Genomic DNA, 21,896 nt, shown 5'->3' on the forward strand with positions numbered 1-21,896 from the left:
TTCGATAATAAACCTCTCCGTATTGCGTAACGCCTTTCTTGAAGTGTCCGCCACTGGAGCGTGTTCAGCATCTCCGTAACGCTCTCGCGCTGACTAAATGTCCCCATGACGAATCGCGCTGCTTTTCGCTGGATCATGTCTATCTCTTCTATTAATCCAACCTGGTAAGGGTCCCATACTGATGAGCAATACTCAAGAATCGGACGAACAAGCGTTTTGTAAGCTACTTCTTTCGTCGATGAGTCACATTTTCTTAGAATTCTTCCTATGAATCTCAACCTGGCGCCTGCTTTTCCCACTATTTGTTTTATGTGATCATTCCACTTCAGATCGCTCCGGATAGTAACTCCTAAGTATTTTACGGTCGTTACCGCTTCCAATGATTTACCACCTATGGCATAATCGTACTGGAATGGATTTCTGCCCCTATGTATGCGCATTATATTACATTTATCTACGTTTAGGGAAAGCTGCCAGCTGTCGCACCATTCATTAATCCTCTGCAGGTCTTCCTGGAGTACGTACGAGTCTTCTGATGTTGCTACTTTCTTGTAGACAACCGTGTCATCTGCAAATAGCCTCACGGAGCTACCGATGTTGTCAACTAAGTCATTTATGTATATTGTAAACAATAAAGGTCTTATCACGCTTCCTTGCGGTACTCCTGAAATTACCTCTACATCTGCAGATTTTGAACCGTTAAGAATGACATGTTGTGTTCTTTCTTCTAGGAAATCCTGAATCCAATCACAAACCTGGTCCGATATTCCGTAAGCTCGTATTTTTTTCACTAAACGTAAGTGCGGAACCGTATCAAATGCCTTCCTGAAGTCCAGGAATACGGCATCAATCTGCTCGCCAGTGTCTACGGCACTGTGAATTTCTTGGACAAATAGGGCGAGCTGAGTTTCACATGATCTCTGTTTGCGGAATCCATGTTGGTTATGATGAAGGAGATTTGTATTATCTAAGAACGTCATAATACGAGAACATAAAACATGTTCCATTATTCTACAACAGATTGACGTAAGCGAAATAGGCCTATAATTATTCGCATCTGATTTATGACCCTTCTTGAAAATGGGAACGACCTGCGCTTTCTTCCAGTCGCTAGGTACTTTACGTTCTTCCAGAGATCTACGATAAATTGCTGATAGAAAGGGGGGCAAGTTCTTTAGCATAATCACTGTAGAATCTTACGGGTATCTCGTCTGGTCCGGATGCTTTTCCGCTACTAAGTGATAGCAGTTGTTTTTCAATTCCGATATCGTTTATTTCAATATTTTCCATTTTGGCGTCCGTGCGACGGCTGAAGTCAGGGACCGTGTTACGATTTTCCGCAGTGAAACAGTTTCGGAACACTGAATTCAGTATTTCTGCCTTTCTTCGGTCGTCCTCTGTTTCGGTGCCATCGTGGTCAACGAGTGACTGAATAGGGGATTTAGATCCGCTTACCGATTTTACATATGACCAAAACTTTTTAGGGTTCTTGTTTAGATTGTTTGCCAATGTTTTATGTTCGAATTCGTTGAATGCTTCTCTCATTGCTCTCTTTACGCTCTTTTTCGCTTCGTTCAGCTTTTCCTTATCAGCTATGATTCGACTACTCTTAAACCTATGATGAAGCTTTCTTTGTTTCCGTAGTACCTTTCGTACATGATTGTTATACCACGGTGGATCTTTCCCCTCGCTTTGGACCTTAGTCGGTACGAACTTATCTAAGGCGTACTGGACGATGTTTCTGAATTTTTTCCATTTTTGTTCCACATCCTCTTCCTCAGAAATGAACGTTTGATGGTGGTCACTCAGATATTCTGCGATTTGTGCCCTATCACTCTTGTTAAGCAAATATATTTTCCTTCCTTTCTTGGCATTTCTTATTACACTTGTAGTCATTGATGCAACCACTGACTTATGATCACTGATACCCTCTTCTACATTCACGGAGTCGAAAAGTTCCGGTCTATTTGTTGCTATGAGGTCTAAAACGTTAGCTTCACGAGTTGGTTCTCTAACTATCTGCTCGAAGTAATTCTCGGACAAGGCAGTCAGGATAATGTCACAAGAGTCTCTGTCCCTGACTCCAGTTCTGATTGTGTGACTATCCCATTCTATACCTGGTAGATTGAAGTCTCCCCCTATTACAATAGTATGATCACAAAACTTCTTCACGACGTTCTGCAGGTTCTCTCTGAGGCGCTCAACTACTATGGTTGTTGATGCAGGTGGTCTATAGAAGCATCCGACTATCATATCTGACCCACCTTTGATACTTAACTTAACCCAGATTATTTCACATTCGCATTCGCTAATAACTTCACTGGATATTATTGAATTCTTTACTGCTATAAATACTCCTCCACCATTGGCGTTTATCCTATCCTTGCGGTATATATTCCATTCTGTGTCTAGGATTTCGTTACTGTTCACTTCCGGTTTTAACCAACTTTCCGTTCCTAATACTATATGCGCACTATTTCCTTCAATAAGCGATACTAATTCAGGAACCTTGCCCTGGATACTCCTGCAGTTTACCAATATTACGTTAACTTTTCCTGTTTTTGGTCTCTGAGGACGGACGTTCTTTATCAACGATGCTGATGTTCTCTCTGGTAAGCCGTCAGGTATTTTATCGTTTCGCCCAAGGGGGGGTCCCTCTAACCTAAAAAACCCCCGTGTGCACGCCACACGTACTCTGCTACCCTAGTAGCTGCTTCCGGTGTGTAGTGCACGCCTGACCTGTCTAGGGGGGCCCTACAGTTCTCCACCCAATAACGGAGGTCGATGAATTTGCAACCATTATAGTCGCAGAGTCGTCTGAGCCTCTGGTTTAGACCCTCCACACGGCTCCATACCAGAGGACCGCGATCGACTCTGGGCACTATGCTGCAGATATTAAGCTCAGCTTGCACTCCGCGTGCGATGCTGGTTGTCTTCACCAAATCAGCCAGCCGCCGGAAGGAACCAAGGATGGCCTCAGAACCCAAGCGGCAGGCGTCATTCGTTCCGACATGTGCTACTATCTGCAGCCGGTCACACCCAGTGCGTTCAATAGCTGCCGGAAGGGCCTCCTCCACATTACGGACGAGACCCCCCGGCAAGCACACCGAGTGCACACTGGCATTCTTCCCCAACCTACCCGCTATTTTCCTGAGGGGCTCCATAACCCGCCTAACGTTGGAGCTCCCTATAACTAATAGGCCCGCCCTCTGTGACTGTCGGGACCTTGCCGGAGAATCGGCCACTGGCCCAACAGGCGAGGCATCCTGTGGTGGCTCGGAAACGATGTCATCACCACTAGGAAGCACCCCGTACCTGTTGGAAAGGGGTAAGGCAGCTGCCACGCGGCCAGATCCCACCTTCGCCTTTCGGCCAGGCACACGCGAGCCCACCACTGTCCGCCATTCACCCTGGAGTGATGGCTGACCGGTAAGATGCTCACTGCCAGAAGACGCAGCGACATCAGGGGTTCCATGTGATTCCAAGGCCACCGAAGTAGGCATAGGTCTCACCACAGTTGCCCCAACGCCACTACGAGCCGACGCCTGCGCCTCGAGCTCGATGAGCCTAACAGACAAAGCCTCCACCTGCCCCCGAAGAGTGGCCAATTCTCCTTGCGTCCGCTCACAACAACCACAGTCCCTACACATGACTATGTTTACCCTACTCTATACGGTGACAAATTCCCAAGATAATCTTCTGATGAGCTACTCTGATAATCAAGAAACACTCACTGAAATACGAGACGCGAAAACTACGCTAGGTTTTCCCAGAAAAACTATTTAAAAGCTAAGTGCAGCAAATAAGTACAAAATAAATTTCTCTCCTAACGATCAAGAACTGTTAGTTTCTATGCAGAGCAGATAAACACAAATAGAATCCCTTCCTTAGTGGAAGGTCGTAAACAAAATGCAAAATAAACGCTTTATACAAACAGTACTCGCTGCTGCTGGTGCTCTCGCTCTGGCTGTCACAAGACAACTGCTGATTCAGTTCCATTAGTCTCCTAACAATGAGAATATTTTTTCCCTCTTTTTAAAAGTAATTAAGAAGTCCCACCAGATCATAAAGATTTAAAGCTGCCCGCAATAGTAGCTGAACCATTGGTAGTTTTATCACGTATGCTACAGTGACACTGCAAAAGGTTACTCTTTTTTTAGTGCTAATGTTTGGTACATTACTTAGTCCTTAAGATTATTTGTGTAATATTGCTCCATCATATTTGAGATGCATTTATTCCAACTTGAAAGAGTATGTCCAGCTGTGTAACAACCATAAATCTTCTGGTACTGAAAGAGTCGTAGAACTCTTAACCTTAACAAGACAACAGATATTTTCACCATCTTCAGAGATGTATCATGGTGACATCATTTTATCCGAAGTTGCTGTACAAGTGATGGAAAAAAATACAACACATTCTATACACGTTCCCCTTGTTATTGATGGGGATTTAGCTTGGACAAGCACAGAAAGTCAGTTTGGACTTCAGTTTAGTGAAGGGTTGACATCAGTTTTGGAAGAAGAACTAGATTCTTGTGCCCAGCTGTTAGAGCTGGAGCCAGACAGTAAATGTGAGTTTTGTTTGCTTGCAGATACACATTGTTGGTAGTTTTAGTTACTGTTGTGTTGGTGTTTAAGAAGTGTTGTAATCAGATAGCCTGTGTTAAATTTCTTTCCAGGGACACTGTTGACATCAATATTGTTGATGCAGGCCATTGACCGACATAAATACAGAGAGGCTACAATGGAAAAGTTACAGCTGCTGACCAGAGTTGACCCATTACGTAGCGGATATTATAATGATCTAAGTACCCATTTTACTTTTAACTCTTATTACACACATAGATACTTCATAGAGCATGTCTAATATGTATTTCATTGATGACTACATACATATGCATTTCAAGCCCACATTCCTAAATACCACTCATAATGCACAATCATTGATTGTGCATTTTGTCTGTTGCTCGCTTATTCACAAACCCAATTATTTTACCATGGGAGGTAATAATGGACCATTGAATAAAGTACTGTCCAATGCTAACTTCAAACCTAATAAAGTTCAGATTCCTTTCATGTCAACAGTCTGTTCTTTATGGAACTGGAATCCACAGATGTTAAATATCAGAGTTTTTCCAAGGATGTATGCTTGTCACCTTTTGACAAATGTCACTTCAGCCATACAGTGTCAGATTTGAGCAACTCACAACATTTTGTCATCCTCTGGAAAGTACAATATCACTCACTGCTATTCTGAAACCTGTGTCACACAACCTCTGTGAAGTAGTCAATGTGAATTTTACATCCATCATGTATTTGATGAGGTATCATACCAAATTATGGACAGAGAAGAGTAGTAGTAGTAGTAGTAGTAGTAGTTAGTAATCACTGGTGCCTCGCCAGGAGAATGCAAAGAAGTACCGTGTGTGTTGTGACTAGAACAAAGTAGGTTGTCCTCTTGAAGCAAAACCATCTTGGACAGATTCCAGTGATGCTTTGTCTTGACAGCCAATTGTAACCCCAACTAAAATATTTTAGATAACCTTGAACTATGACAACTGAGTCCTCACTTTTTTGTGTAGTGGTTGGGGTGTATTTTTTCCTTCTTTTCCTGCTGTTGTTTATTTTGTAAGATTTGTGATGGGTCCTGTACCAGCACTAGCAGGGAGTTTGTCCGAGGCAGATATAACAGGGTAATATTTTGCCAACCCCGATACACTGCCAGATAAAAGTAGTATTACCTTATCTTATCTTCTCTTCTCAGAGTCCGGATCCTTGTGTGCCACCTCCCTGTCAATCCAACTGCGGTGAAGATCCCTGTAATGCTTCCGCAAGTTCTCTCTATTTTGCTGCTAAATAAATAGCCACACGTCTCACAAAGAAGGGTATATTTTCCCAACATTTTCACTATTACTTTTCACAACACAACTAACAATTGCTACAGTATTACTGTTGTATTACAACTCTCTTGAGTACATTCAAATGTCCATTCATGTATACTGTAGGACATGAGAGAAAATCCAGAACAACAACAACTGCTCTTCAGTTGTTCATTACGCCCTTGTTGGTGCGTCATTTATTCCATGACTCTTGGATTCAGGCACTTGCTGCACCATGGCACAAACGACTCTCGAACAACCAGTAGTTGAAATACCAATTTTACTGGTCCCTTTCTTGCCAGCTCCACCATTGCTCCACATTCACTGCATACAAGAAAGGAAAACACACAGTTTACCTTTCCCACTACATTTATCCTTATTCAGTTTACTCACAAACATCTCTTGTCAATGACTTTCCAACCAGCTTGCTCAGAATGTCGTGCATGATGTTGAAAACTGCTCATGAGTGATTTTCATTTTTTCCACTGTTGCCTCAATTGTGATACTCTTGTCCTTGAACACCAGGGCTTCAACTTATCGTGTGATTCATGATTATTCAGGAAACGCAGTCAGCTTCTTGTTTGACACCAATGGAAGTCTCTGTGCCATACGAGGGGGAGTTGACAGGTCCTTGGATTTTCCTGGTTAAAGTTGACGTAGATTAATCCTGATGTGGCATTAAACCTTGTTCTTTAAATTATATACAATAGTAACTGCATAGCAGTAACATCGTTTTTTATTTTGCTGTGTCGATTCGAAGTGAACATGGCACAAGAAAATGGAGAATTCACATTGAAAGATAATCATGCTGACAAAATTAATGATGTGTGTGGTACATTGGGTGGTAACTGCTCTTCCTACTCCATATCAAGAATTTGGTTGCTGCATTTAAAACAGGACATTCAGCACTGAGAGATGGGTTGTCCTTCTAGGATGGTCCAAGTCAGTTTCAGAAACAGTGGATGCTGTTTGTTCCATGATCACGAATAACTGATAAAAAGATAGCAGAGACCCTGGGCATATATCAGAATATGCGCGTCATCTTACTCATGAAATTTTGAGCATGAGAAGCTCTCAGTCAAGTGGGTTGCCAAATGTCTTAATGCAGATCAAAAGCATGAATGTGTGGGTGCTTCACAGTTCATTTTGGTCTAATTTCAATGGGATCTGCAGGATTTTTGGATCATCTTGTCACTATGGATAAAATATGGGTGTACACTTATGATCCAAAGAAGGAGACTCAGAGGTTCCCCACATTCAAAGAAGTTCAAAAATCAGTAGACATGTTTCTCGTATCTGTCTTTTGGAATAAAGAAGGTATCCTAGTTATTGACTACCTACCACATGATGAAACCATTACAGCAAAGTACTATGTTGAATTTCTAGACAAACTGAAGCAATAGTTAGTATCCAAACACACAGGAAAGCTGAGAAAAGGAAATTTGTGTCTGTGAGACAATTCCCCTCATCATAAAGTGGCTATTGGCAGATCTTAATCCTCAAACATCCACCCTATTGTGCTATCTTGTTTCCCTCTGACTATTATCTGTTCCCAAACCTCAGAAACATCTAAGGTACGACAATTTCTGAAAATTGGGGACACCAGAAAGGCTCCAGATGAGTGGTTTGCTGCACCATCGATTTCATACCATAAATGTGTTAGCTCAAGGGGAGATATGTTGAGTAAATAAAATTTTTCAAACCCATAACAGCATTTTTTCATTATAGTCAAGGACTTATCAGCAACCTGTTGTACAACGATAGATTGTTGCAACATTGTTCCCAGTCAAACACAGAAAATGAATTGCTGCACCATTTTGTTTTCACTCCTCTATCCGTGTGCTACAAGACTGTGGTGCAAGGATTTCAATTTGTACCACGACTGTAGAGACATACCGACAAACAAATTACTTCTCAGAAAATGCACAACATGATTGATTTATGAAATAGTATCAACACCAGTTCACATAGACTACACAAAAACGAACTTTGCCCATCGTAATTTCTCAAATCACCCCATTTGATTTTATCTTAAGTCTCCGCTACACCTTACGATTCCAATAGATACGAGTTTATTGCCACTCAGCACTTTCTCTTAAAGGCTAGCACCAACCTGTAATATAAACAAATACTAAATGCTTTATATTCATAATCCAAGATTGAAAGAGTCTTATTGCTTTATTTTTCTGTAATCAAAACCAATTATATACTGTAAGTTAATATTGGTGCAATTTTTTCCATTGTTTTTAGGAAGCAGATACCTGATGGAGTACGCAGTTGATGCTAACCAGACTGCAGTAAAATCTGCACTGCCAAAAGAAATTAATTTGTCAAACAGCTCTCTTACTGCTCTTTACCATGAACATCATTTAAGCTTATTCAGAAATGTGGATTTAAGTTGCAATATGCTTAAGTTATCTTTGGCTAAGCTGCATTTACTGCAAAACTGCCAGGTGTGTAAACACTGATATTAAAATATATATATAGTCACAATTATTTGTGATTGTCCTTCTAACATAAGTTTATGGAATTACAGGTACTTAAACTTGACAACAATTGTATTAATACATTAGCTGCCTTTCCTGAGCTACGGCAGCTGAAGGAACTCTCTCTGCAAAACAATGAAATAACTGGTTCAGAGGAATTAAAATATCTTAAGAAGTGCAGGAAGCTTAATAGTGTTGATTTATCAGGAAATCCTATAATGGAAAATGGTGATAACAATTTGCCAAAAATAGCAAAAGAAGCAGTGCCATCACTGCAGAAATTAAATGGCTATCTTATATGATTTGATAATTTACTATAAAAAACCAAACTTATTTTTTTATTATTTACATTGTCATTATAAAAAGTATATAAAAATAAATAAAGTTGTTATGTACAGTCAGTCTCTGTGTAAAACAATTCTGTGCCTTAAAGCTTTTATATGTCATATCCCCAAGGATCATATGGATTAAAATGCATTTCAGGGTTCTCTTTCTCACTTGAGTCATCTGAAAAGTCTGTTTCATCACTGTCCTGAGAATCGTAAAGTGGTACTGGAGCATGATCTGTAATACAAGAGACGTTTTGATTAAATCCAATGCGACTCACACATGCATAAAAAAGCTTGCCACAAACATTAAATTTTCACGCTACCAATATACATAATATAATGCATAACCTATTATAGCCAAGTATTATCAAGTCGAAAACAGTTTACGAGACAAGCTTTCGCTGATCATAATAGTGCAATAAAGCTGTTTAAAATTCAGCTGTGACGTGCTGTAGTTGTTGATGATGATAATTCATGTAAATCAATTGGTTCTATTAAGGAACGGTACTTCATTAGTACCAAAACTTTTTATGGCTGATGTAAAGTTATTAAAAATGTGTTATCTTTCTGGACCAAGTGTGAAAGTAAATATTTATGAAAATTTCTTCTTCGTAGCATTTATTCCTTGAACTGAGCTGCTGGTTTGGTAAAGATATACATAGCATGCTGCAAATTGCATTATGAATGAATGTATAGAATAGTCAGTTATTTGTACAGATTTTCTCATGTTCTTGAAGTCACACCATAAATAATTCATGTCACACACTTTTGTACTTGGAAAATCTTAGCTGGGCTTGATTGGTTACCCCAAAATATGATGATATGGAATGAAAGTAACAATGTACACCACCTCTATTTTTTCTAATTTTTACATCACCTATGTCACATTGCAAACAATGAATTGTTTGTGTATTTCAACTGTGTTGTGTGCTCCTCCCAACTGAGTTTATTTCATCAAGTTGTAATCCCAAGACTTTAACACTGTCAAGCTCTTCTACATGTTCTCATATATTATGCATTGTTAGATGGAAACTTATAGTGTGATTTTCAGATTTTAATGGGAGAAAACTGGTTCAAATGGCTCTGAGCACTATGCGACTTAACTTCTGAGGTCATCAGTTGCCTAGAACATAGAACGAATTAAACCTAACTAACCTAAGGACATCACACACATCCAACCGAGGCAGGATTCGAACCTGCGACCGTAGCTGTCGCTCGGCTCCAGACTGTAGCGCCTAAAACCGCACAGCCACTCTAGCCGGCAGGAGAAAACTGGATGGAGGCCATGTCCAATGACCTTTCATTACCAGCTATTTTTAAAACTAAATTTAATGTGCTACATTATCTTCAGACAAAATAAATTTGGCATCTGGTAATGTTACCATTGAATGCTGTGCAGCCACAGGCTATGTGCCTGGCCTGGTGGTGAAACATCAATCACTAAGCATGCAGCAGTCACAAAATTCCATAACTATAGATAAACACATATAATAGTACTAAAAATTACCCTAACTTTATAACTATTAGCTCCTTCTTCATGAAGAAAGAAGGATATGTTGAGAAGGTTAGAAAGTATGGGCAGATGACTGATATTCCATGATGAGAGGGATTCATCTGTTTGTACACAACATGTGCACCCATCTCGTTCTGGGGTCTGAATGACCTGCCCCTCCTTTCCAGCCATCCCCAACCTATCCATCGTCCTTTCCTAAGAAAGGAACGAATGGTTCTAAAAGTTAGGATAAATCAAACTATAGAAAATCCAGGATGGAATGTAACACTATTGTGAAAAGGAAAGCTGCTACTCACCACAGAGTGGAGATGCTGAGGCGCAGGTAGCTTTTTGTTGTGCCTGTCACAAATAATAAAATTACTGGCTGAAAGCTATATTTGTGACAGTCCTTTTGTTGTGCCTATCTGCGACTCAGCATCTCCACTATATGGTGAGTAGCAACTTTCCTTTTCAAAATAGTGTTAAAAGTTAGGATATCTTTTTATACTTGGTATCCCAGGCAGATGCAGGCAGGCGAGATGACATGTTGTTTATGACTGAGAGTCAGAGTGATCCACGACTTCCCATTAGCAGCGTGAGTGCCAAACATTGGGCAGTGTCTGTGGAATTTCAATTTTCCTGGTTCAGCCACACTGAGTCCAGAGCCAGTTGCTTGACAGCTTCAGCCAGTGTTCTTGTTTAGACGGCTTACACTCGCTGGCTTTTGTGTGTGAATTCTTAGAGCTGTTATGCTCTCTTAGTTGTGTTTGTCCCTGGCTGCACTTTTGATTCTCTGCTTGTGGATTAGGTTGACAAACTGTGTTTGTTCAGTGTTTGTTCATGTAATGGTATTCCACACACATTTTTGAGCATCTTCCTATGTGACACATAACAGCTGGTGACAAGAACTTGTTCTCACATGTACATTTATTTTTGTGTTAGTGTTTTTATTGTGGCCATAATGGACCCAGCATGTTTGGAGTGTTGGAGGCAACAAATGCAGCTGCAGGAGGAGCAATAGCAGCGGCAGCAATGCGAGTGCATGTGTCACAGCCTTTGCTGTTGTCACCAGCTCCTTTTTCAAGTTTTGATGAAACCCGAAAGGGAGGAAAATTATTTACACATTTGAAGCTCTATTTTATAAATTTGAAGCTCTACTGCCAGGTAAAGTGTGTCACCAAACCTGTTGCTGTCTTGTTGCATTAGTTTGTATGTGGTAGCGCAGAAATTGTGGCCCTTTATGGAGCCTGAAAAAGCTGAATTTACACAACTGTGGCAATTACTAATGCACTTATATGGACACCAGATGCACATGGTAGCTGGCCATTTGCAGTTTAATCAATATTAGAAGTGTCCTGGGCAGTTGTATGCAGTGTGGATGGCAGACTTTAGCATGCGGATGTCATTTTGAGTGTAAACATTGTAGTAATTCCTTATTCATGATATACTGGAGCAGCTGGCACCAGTCAAGGCTGTACAGGCCAAAAATTTAGCAGATTCAGATGCAATGTTAGACAATGAGGCACAAATTGAAGAGGAAACTGTTTTCAGATCAGACTGACAGGTGACAAAAACATCAGTCATACCAGCGAGATGGGTCCCCAGTGGAAGATACTGAGGCTGTAGCAATTGCACTGTCAAGTCAGCTGGACAGGTATAGTACTGGGATGGGTACTCTGATGTCCCAGTGCAGGTCCGCTACAAAGGTGGGTGCTCCACCAAACTGATCTTGTTCTCTGCTGTACAAGTCTTCTGCTGACTTCAAAGCAGGCATGGAGTGCTGTACTTACACAGCGCTGGCCTCATCCCACAGGCGAAAAAGTCTTGCTAAAATTGTTGGTCATTACCCGAGAGGAGACAATGCCCCTATAAATTGCAACTTGTCACACCTACTATATGCCAGGCCACTTTGTAGCTGTGAATGGAAAATGTCAGCAATCTGCGCCACAGGACAATGTCCCTGTATTTGCACTGAGTCCACAAACAAATTAGCAGACCTACAGCTGTGCTGTATTATGGTTGACTTGAAGATAGCTGGGTTTTGCACAAAGATCAAATGGGCCTTCGCCTATCTAATCAATTTGGATACTTATCACGAAGAGGGAAGGGAGCTGCTCCATGTTTTAACACTGTCAGAACCAAATAATACCGTACATTGGGCAGTGACTTCCTTTCCGGGGTGACTGCTAGTTGCAGCCAAATACAAAGTGTGCAACACCATATCCCATTTTTAGTTCTGAATTCTCAGTTGGCAGAAAATATTTTTGGACTCGATGCTTTCAGTACTTTTGGATTTGAAGCAGTTGACCAAGTTAATCTGGTCTCAGATAAATTACAGGCATTGCTGCAGTCATTCGATCAATTTTTTGGAAAGTATCTGGGTGGAGCTGTCAATTTTGAGGCCTGCATTAGATGGAAACTGTTGGGAGTTCCTAATTTCTGTCAAGCCATCCCTATCCCCTTTGCTACACGAGATAACATGAAGGGGAACTCAAGAGGTGTCAGAATCTCAGGGCAGTGTTATCAGCTTTAGCAAGCCTTTGATGGTCGTAGTACAGAAAGCCAATGGTGAAACACTTTTTGACAATTTCAAGTGCACGATCAATGCACAAAGTGAAATAGATGTTCATCCCATACCATTTCCCGAAGAATTGTTGGTGAAGTTAGCCAGTAGTCAGTATTTTTCCAATATTTACCTCCATGATGCATACCTGCAGTTGCCATGGGGATTTTAGTATTAAATACTCACTCTGGGACGTACGGGTTTAACTGATTGCTGTTCAGGGTATCTTCAGCTTCAGGAATATTCCAGCATTTTCTTGGGCAACTTATCAAAGACATTTGCAAAATTTGCAGGAAATTTTTCAATCGCTGTTAGCCAATGGGCTGCCTTGCAAGATTGAGAAATGTAGATATTTTGCCCCAAAGAGTGCAGTACTTCGACAATATAGTACCAACAGCAAACCACGTTGCAGCAATCGACAAACTGCCCGTTACTAAGAATATCAGAGAGCCGCAGTCATTTTTAGGGAGGGTAAGTTACTATGCAAAGTTCATTCCATATTCTGCTCACCCTTATCATTTGTTGAATAAGCTTCATGGGAAAGGGGTGAAGTCTGTGTGGTCAGAGTCGTGTCAGCCGGCATTCCATAAATTGAAGCAACATCTCCGCCCAGATCATGTTTGTCCACATTTACTCCTGATAAGGCTCTGACTCTGGCTGCTGATGCATCACAATATGGCACTGGTGTTGTACTCTCTCACAGAAAACCTGATGGCTTGGAGCAATCTCTACTATAGAGAAATTATTCCCAAATTGAGAAGGTGCCACTTATGATCTTATATGGTGTTAAAAAGTTCCCCGTGTTCTTGTACAGCACTAAATTCCACCCCTTACAGACTATAAGTGGCTAGTCTCCCTGTTGGGTCCCCAGACAGAACAGCACAGCATTGTGTTGTGTTTCTGAGTAATTAGTCTCACGAGATTCACTACCAACCCACCTCCCAGCATGCAAATACAGACGCTTTGTCACAGTTATTGGTTGGCTCTGAAGTCAACTTTGACAAGCAGGATGCAATCTGTTTTCACTAGACCACAACCCTAGGGTGCTCTTAACGAATTTCCATTGACAGTGCAGGAAGCTGCGGCAGCTACACGTGAGGATCCGCTCTTGCGCAGAGTCATTACAGCAGTCCAGCATGGATGGCCGGACCAATTTCCTGCAGATCAGACCCAGCATGGTGCCCTATTGCTTGTTACAGAAGATCACGATTGCCGCATTAACAATATTATGAAGAGGATAGGTTGTTACTTACCTTAAAGATGACACATTGAATAGCAGAACATGTATAATGAAAAGATACCTTAATACCTTATGCATATATGACTGCTATCTCTGGCCAGAATGCAACTGTTGCATGGGGAGGAGAGAGGGGGGGGGGGGGAGGGGGGCAGGAGTCAGCTGTGGTATGGCGTACAGGAAATAGATGGCGGCAGGACTAGTTTCCAACCCCTCTGTCCTTCATCTCCTCCCAATACATGTCCTCTCACCCTCAATATGCACTGCTCTCTGCCAATGCACCTACCAGTTTTGTCTTGCTGCCATCTAGTCCCTGCACACTTCACCTACCAGTGCATCTCCCCCACCTTCTGCCATATTTATGGTGAGTAGCAACCTACCTTTTTCATAATATTGTTTATACTCCAACCTGGACTTTCATTGTTAGAATTACCACAGCATTATCCCACTATCATTGCAACAATACATTCTGCTGCTGTTACATGCTTCTTATTGGTTACTGGTCACTGAAACGTCTATTGGCCAACAATTAATTCTGCCATAGAGCATGCAGTGTTAGCCTGTTCAACGTGCATTCACAACCAGGCTGTCCCACCACAAAAATTTTCTGATGTTAGTGGTACACATCTTTTCTGATTCCCTCTTGTGCTGCTAGGTTGTTCTCCACAGTGTTACATTCTACAATTCATGCCTTAGATGCCATTTTCACTATTGAATATGTGCTGCACACTCTTGTGTCAGACAGTGGTTGCCAGTTTGTGTCGGAGTAACTTGCAGTGTTCTTACCAAGCAACTCCAATCAATGGATGCAGTCCTATTGAGGCGGTGCACAGTCGTCAGCCTTGTGATCTCTTTGACCTATTGTGTGCGGCGCCACACGCCCGTGGTCCAAGAGCTGTGCCACAGGTATCAGCAAGGTTTAGGCTAATTGTAAGACATTCTGGTGGGAAAAAGGAGTGGAAAGGGGAAGATCCGATGGCATTGGTGTTCCACTCTCCATCTTCCTAGCAGCAGGCAGTCCCCTCATCCATTACCATTAGGTGAAGCTTCAGCCCTTCACCATTTCCAGCATGGGCCTTGACATTATGCCAGAGTGTGCCCAAAGGCAATCCAGGGCAGCGTTCCCCGTTGCATCTTATCCCTTGACTGAGTAACTGTCACAGACCTGAGCATTTTCGGTCCTATGTGCCTCATAAAAGTCGGGAGGGATCTGGTATCCCTGCCAGACCCAGGCATGTCAGATGAGGAACTGTTTGTGATCGAGAGACAGAGTGATCCGTGACTACACTGAGAGCAGCATGAGTATGAGTGTCAGTACCTCTGCTACAGCCATTGTGAATCTGTAGTTAGTCTTTTGCTAGCTCCAGTCTGTGTTCTTGTTTACTTGACTTTCACTCACTAGTTTTTCATGTGTGAAACCTTTGAGTTATTGCACTTTCTTACTTCCATGTTTGTACATGACCACACTTTCAGGGTCACTCCTTGTGGGTTAGGTTGACACTCGGCATTTGTTCAGGGCACCACGTGCTGTGGTACCCTGCAATCATTTTTGAGCATTTACAAAAAACCTCTGTCACATTACAAGAGACATAAAATTGCAATTGTGTGTGTGTGTGTGTGTGTGTGTGTGTGTGTGTGTGTGTGTGTGTGTGTGTGTGCGCGTGCGTGCGCGTGTGTGTGTGTGTGTGTGTGTGTGTGTGTGTGTGTGTGTGTATTAGCAGTGCCACAATTTTGTCTCCTGAAAGTTGGATAGATATCACGTGAACCATTTCTTAGGATTTCCTATGAGACTGCAATATTCTAATTTACTTGAAAGGGTACAATGATTTATGCAGTGAAACACCTTTGTTATACCACTTATTGTGTAATGAATTACGTACATTTTCACTGTATATGTACACAATGTGATTAAATGGATCCCGACACCCCCAAAACATACATTTTTCATATTAGGTGCATTGTGCTGCCACCTACTGCCAGGTAGTCCATATCAGCGATCGCAGAGTGTGACGCTCCATGGAACTCAAGGACTTTGAACGCACGGAACTCAAGGACTTTGAACGTGGTCAGGTGGTTGGGTGTCACTTGTGTCATATGTCTGTACGCAAGATTTCCACACTCCTAAACATCCCTAGATCCACTGTTTCCGATGTGATAGTGAAGTTGAAATGTGAAGGGACACATACAGCACAAAAGCATACAGGTCGACCTCATCTGTTGACTGACAGAGACTGCCGACAGTTGAAGAGGGTTGTAATGTGCAATAGGCAGACATCCATCCAGACCATCACACAGGAATTACAAACTGCAGCAGGATCCACTGCAAGTACTATGACAGTTTGGCGGGAAGTGAGAAAACTTTGATTTCATGGTTGAGCGGCTGCTTATAAGGCACACATCACGCCGGTAAATGCGAAACACCACCTCACATGGTGTAAGGAGCATAAACATTGGATGATTGAACAGTGGAAAAACGTTGTGTGGAGAGACAAATCACGGTACACAACAATGTCGCGATCCGATGGTGGGGTGTGGGTATGGTGAATGCCCAATGAACGTCATGTGCCAGAGTGTGTAGTGCCAACAGTAAAATTCGGAGGTGGTGGTGGTCATATTTTTCATTGAGAGGGCTTGCACCCCTCGTTGTTTTGCTTGACACGATCACAGCACAGGCCTACACTGAAGTTTTTTATGCACCTTCTTGCTTCCCACTGTTGAAGCGCAATTCAGGGATGGTGATTGCATCTTTCAACATGTTCGAGCATCTGTTCATAATACACGGCCTGTGGCAGAGTGGTTACATGACAATAAAATCCCTGTAATGGCCTGGCCTGCACAGAGTTCTGACCTGAATCCTATAGAACATCTTTGCGATGTTTTGGAATGTCGACTTCGTGCCAGGCCTCACCGACCGACACCGATACCTCTCCTCAGTGCAGCACTCTGTGAACAACGAGGTGCCATTGCCCAAGAAACCTTCCAGTACCTGACTGAACGTATGTGGAAGCTGTCATCAAGGCTAAGGGTGGGCCAACACCATATTGAATTCCAGCATTACCAATGGAGGGCACCATGAACTTTCAAGTCATTTTCAGCCAGGTGTCTGGATACGTTTGATCACATAGTGTATTAGCCTTCTCAATACCAGAACTACCCATTAATCCAAACTGTGACTGGACAACATATTGTTTGCAGTTGGGTGGTTAACAAGTGTGTTGCCACTGTAGTGGAAAGCATGAGTATGATATTTATTGTAACAGTTAATGAAAGAACTATATTAATTAGCTGAGGTTTACACTAATGGATTGTACAAATGGAGGATGTGCTGGAAGGACAGTTCCCAGTTACTCAATACATAAGAGAGTGAATTGGGGGGGACGATCCATATGGCACAGATGTTGATATAGTCAAGTCTGAGGTTAGCTGTAGTTTGAAGGTGGCACTTCGTGCTAGTATATAGCTGGTTAGTTGCCATATCAACATAGAAAGTAATTACAACACAGCTCCTATATGATGTAGCTACTTTCACATGTGACCCTATCTTTTTATAGCATAAGTGGTGTCTGTGACTAGAATTCAGCAGGAGATGGTGGATATACAGAAGTATGGGATGAGAATGGACGTGTGAGATGCAGAATTTTGTGCAGAGGCTCCATAGTATGGACTAGGATGTCACACAGATTAAGTGGGTAACATTATATCACTTTTGGTGTACAGGTAACAGGTAGTAAAAAAATTAAAAACTCAACCAAACTGTTCACTAGTGATTCAAAGCCTAGGGATAGAGAGAGTGCTAGTCGATGGCAGTTTCACAGCATCTGGCAAGGCTACAGGAGAGGGAGTTCTTGTTGTGGAATGGATGACAGATGTGAAAATGAAGGTACTGTGGGTTATTGGTGCATCTGATATAGGAGGAGGTTTTTAGTGAGCCATCAGGGAATAAGAAATCAAGATTCAGGAAGATAGCACAATGAGCTCATAAGAATGAGCTGTAGTGAAATGTGAGTAGATGTAGAGGTTCTGGAGGAATTAATGATGTTGTGGACAAAATTCGTAGTAACCTCAGTCTATCTGCAGCTGATGCAGTTACGTATAATGAAGTACTGTCTAAAAGAAGCTGCACAAATACTATGTCAGATCTTGATAAAATTTCAAAGTCATGCAAAGTTTGGCAACTTGTTTTAAATGTTCAGAAATGTAAAATTTTGCACTTCACAAAGTTAAAAACAAAACCATATGAAGGTTGTCTTAAAAGTTCTCAGAATCACCACGAGAGGTCAGCACTAGTGCGGGTTGTTCACATGATATTCATTGGAATGGTGCCTGTAAACACGTGCCATGTCAGTGCTCTTGGAAGAGAGCTGGGGCGGTGACGTGGCTCTGTTGTTCTTGCATAGTGATTTGTGAAGATGGAAAAAATCGAGAGATTCGAGTAGAGATTAAGTACTTCAGAAAGAAAGGTATGAAAGCAAAGGACATTCATGCCGATTTCCAGAATACACTGGGGGACTCTGCTCCTTCATATTCAATTGTTGCCAAATGGACAAATGAATTTAAATTTGGTCGGGAGAGGTTAGATGATGATCCGAATAGTGGTCAGCCTAGATGTGCCACTAATCCAGAAATCATTGCAAAAGTGCACACAATAGTCATGGAGGATCACTGATTGAAAGTGTGTGAAATTGCACACACTTGCCAGCTGTCATCTGAAAGGGTATATCTCATTTTAACTGAAGAATTAGATATGGAAAAATTATTTGCAAGATAGGTGCCGCGACTCTTGATGCTGGATCAAAAACGTGCTGTCGCCATGGCAAAATTACACGAACTAAGTATCAATTGTTACCACATCCGTCTTATTCACCTGACATGACTGTCAGACTTCCATCTCTTCCCAAAACTGAAAATTTTTCTTGGAGGACGAAGATTGATTTCAAACGAAGTTGACAGCTATTTTGCAGGCCTGGAGGAAACTCATTTTCGAGGTGGGATCAAGGCACTGGAACATCATTTGACCAAGTGCATTAATCTACAAGGAGACTACATTGAAAAATAAAAATAAAAAAACTTTCAGTGACGTAATTACTTTTTTCTGTTCCGTTCTGAGAACTTTTCAAACCACCCTCAAATAAGTCACAGTTGGAATCGATCAACTCATACAAATACCCGAGTGTAACACTTTGTACAGATGTGAAATGTAATAATCACATAGGCTCAGTCGTAGTTAACACAAGTGGCAGAGTTTAGTTGAATAGTACAATATTAGGGAAATGCTATCAGTCTACAAAGGAGATTTTTACATATAACTTGTGCAAACAATCCTTGAATACTGCTCAAGTGTATGGGGCTTGTACCAAATAGGATTAACTAGGGATACTGAACATATATAGAGAAGGGCAGCATGAATGGTCACTGAACTGAACAGTACTTGAAGATAGCTGTAAACTATCCTTAGAATGCCGACTTATAAACTTTCAAAAATTGGATTCTTCCCACACTCCATATGTGACTGGAATGGGAGAAGCTCTAGTAACTGGTACAATGGGATGTACTCACTGCCATGCACCTGAACTGTGGCACTGCAATGTTAGAAAATTAAGTTTGTAATATCTCTGTTGGTTCCAAGTCATCCATGTTTGAAATTAGTACCATTATTAATTTTTGATCAGGAGGAGGAAAACAATCGCTAAAATTCATTACCAACTTATTTCTATTTGGTACTGTAAATTTCAATAGGAAATAACTGATGCCCATTGTCAAGAAATTCCATATACAGCAACTGATGGAACTGTCCATCAACTGAGTAACCTCTAATCTATTTCATGAAACTGTGCACCAAGCAGTTAACTTTGTTTTTTGTAACAAATGTTAATTTAATATTGTGAAGAACAAGGAAAGTATTTTGCACATAGCATTGTGATGCTCAACAAAACTTTTGCTTTTTGCTACAAACTTAAGAATAAGTAATAATCAATTAAATAGAAAACACACACAACTTAATAAAAATTGAAAACATAAAACAGAAGAATCACAGAAGTGTTATTTTGTGACTTCCCCACATCTGTCTACATAGAGGACATAGTATGAACCCAACACCTACTGTGGAATGTTATGAAAACAGCGCTGGGTGATTCTAGTAATAGAGGAACCTTGCTGTGAAAAATTTGTTTACTATGAGACTACCATCAAAATATTGTGAATTGTAAGTAGAAACTGTTGCAGTCCTTGAGGGGGAAGGTTTGGCACCTCCATCATACAGTGCATCCATCAACACAGTACATGTTGCACAAAGTGAAATTCACTTGCTAATAAAACTACAATAGTTCATGAGGCGTAATAAAGAGGTTAAATAAAACAGGCAGAACAATTCTGTGGCATTGAAGTTTTTTATGGATCTTTTTTAGAGAAATGTAAAGGCATGTGCAAATATAGTTGAGATTCATATGAAATGTAGTACCTTATTAACTTTGTTAATAAACTAATGTTAGTACAACTACAACACACAGAAAGAACAGGCCTGATGAATGTAAACTTAGATGATGAAAATACATAAAGTACAAGCCACGCTCCTTCTCTTGTGTAACTGGAAAGGCGAGTGACTGCCTATTCCCACCTTTTAAAAAAATTTTCCTATTGGAATGTCTATTATTGTTGTACACTTTATATGTGTCTTTACTTTTTGGGCAGCATTTGCAAATGTATTTAAACTAAGAACTACTTGTAAACATTCACACCACCTGTTAGGGATTTAAGTTGATTCTAGAGACAACTCTGAAGGCTGATGTAGGGTCCAGCTACAACTGTACCATTTATAATTCTTGTCCAAATCATTTTCAGTGAAGCCTCAATTTCTACCTCAGTTGATTGAAGATTCTTGTCTACTGTTACAAATATACCCCTCCATTCCACGGGGTGGTCTAAAGAGATCACTACCATTAATTTCTGGTTCTAGCCACCTAAGTGTTATAAGGGACCCACAGTTTTTCAATGGTGGTTCAAACTTTAGCACAACTTTTTTCCCTAATGTTTCTGCATTTGGTCTCTAATATCATGACATTTTCGTTTACAGCATTTCTTGAGTATTTTGGAGCTCTCTGCTGTAGAGGGCCACACTGATAACTGTCTTTGCTGTATAATGGACCGCTATCTACTCATACTACAGGTTGTTATGCAACTGTTGTTCGATTTTCCTCCTGGTTGTTCGCCTTTTCCCAGTTGTTGAAAGGAACCAAATGACATCAGAATCCAGGCAAGAGGCATTGTTTGCTCTAATTTGCCCAAGAATCTGCATCTGACTGCACTACGTGCCCTCATTTGCTGCTGGGTTTGCCTCTTCAACAGTTTTAATAATTTAAATACACATCTTCTACCCTTTCAAACACACAAGAGATAGGTAACACACAATAACCATTACACAGAACACCTTGGAACACTACAGTCCTGATCATGTTGTTTCACTACATGGGTACTTGTTTTAACAGATCATTTTTGTTCACACTGACTACAAGTTACAATAATTTTCCTTGTTGTTGTTACCGGCCCCCTGGTACCTTTTCTGCCATTTCTTTCCACTACCTAACATTAACTTGGTGATTTCCTTTTTTTTTTTAACTGTTTCAGCACTCTGTTCTATTCTGTAACTTCCTTCTTTCCCTTTGGCCACTGGTCACTTTGTGTCATGCTTTGTGATTAATCTCACTACGGGACCTTACACACTAGCTCCTTCAATTTTCTTCATACTTATGAAATAAGTGATATTGAAGAACTTTTATTACATTTTACACTGAATACACTGTGCTGTTACACCCTATCCTTGCTTGTATTTGGATGTCAAGTGGTCTTTAGGACCCCACTTGACCGTATCTGATTTTGATGAAATTTTGTGTGGACCCAGTCACATTGTTTAAATG

The 21,896-nt window shown here is 41.1% G+C and overlaps 2 protein-coding genes across 3 annotated transcripts in view; one reads left to right on the forward strand and one right to left on the reverse strand.

Annotated features, from left to right (window-relative positions):
• The window catches only part of LOC126236769 (geranylgeranyl transferase type-2 subunit alpha), a 97,449-nt gene extending 88,682 nt beyond the window's left edge, over positions 1-8,767 (forward strand). For both annotated transcript variants that reach the window (XM_049946338.1, XM_049946339.1), the window contains 4 exons: positions 4,331-4,571; positions 4,680-4,808; positions 8,130-8,332; positions 8,416-8,767. In XM_049946338.1, the coding sequence (XP_049802295.1) occupies positions 4,331-4,571; positions 4,680-4,808; positions 8,130-8,332; positions 8,416-8,667 (825 nt within the window). In that variant the 3' untranslated portion in view covers positions 8,668-8,767. The remainder of the gene's footprint in view (positions 1-4,330; positions 4,572-4,679; positions 4,809-8,129; positions 8,333-8,415) is intronic.
• LOC126236768 (putative ATP-dependent RNA helicase TDRD12) overlaps positions 8,699-21,896 on the reverse strand; it is a 487,486-nt gene continuing 474,288 nt past the window's right edge. The window contains exon 29 of the mRNA XM_049946337.1: positions 8,699-8,929. Coding sequence (XP_049802294.1) covers positions 8,802-8,929 — 128 coding nt within the window. The 3' untranslated portion in view covers positions 8,699-8,801. The remainder of the gene's footprint in view (positions 8,930-21,896) is intronic.

Source organism: Schistocerca nitens, chromosome 2 (genome assembly GCF_023898315.1).
Source record: "Schistocerca nitens isolate TAMUIC-IGC-003100 chromosome 2, iqSchNite1.1, whole genome shotgun sequence".
Classification (NCBI taxonomy): Eukaryota; Metazoa; Arthropoda; class Insecta; order Orthoptera; family Acrididae; genus Schistocerca; species Schistocerca nitens.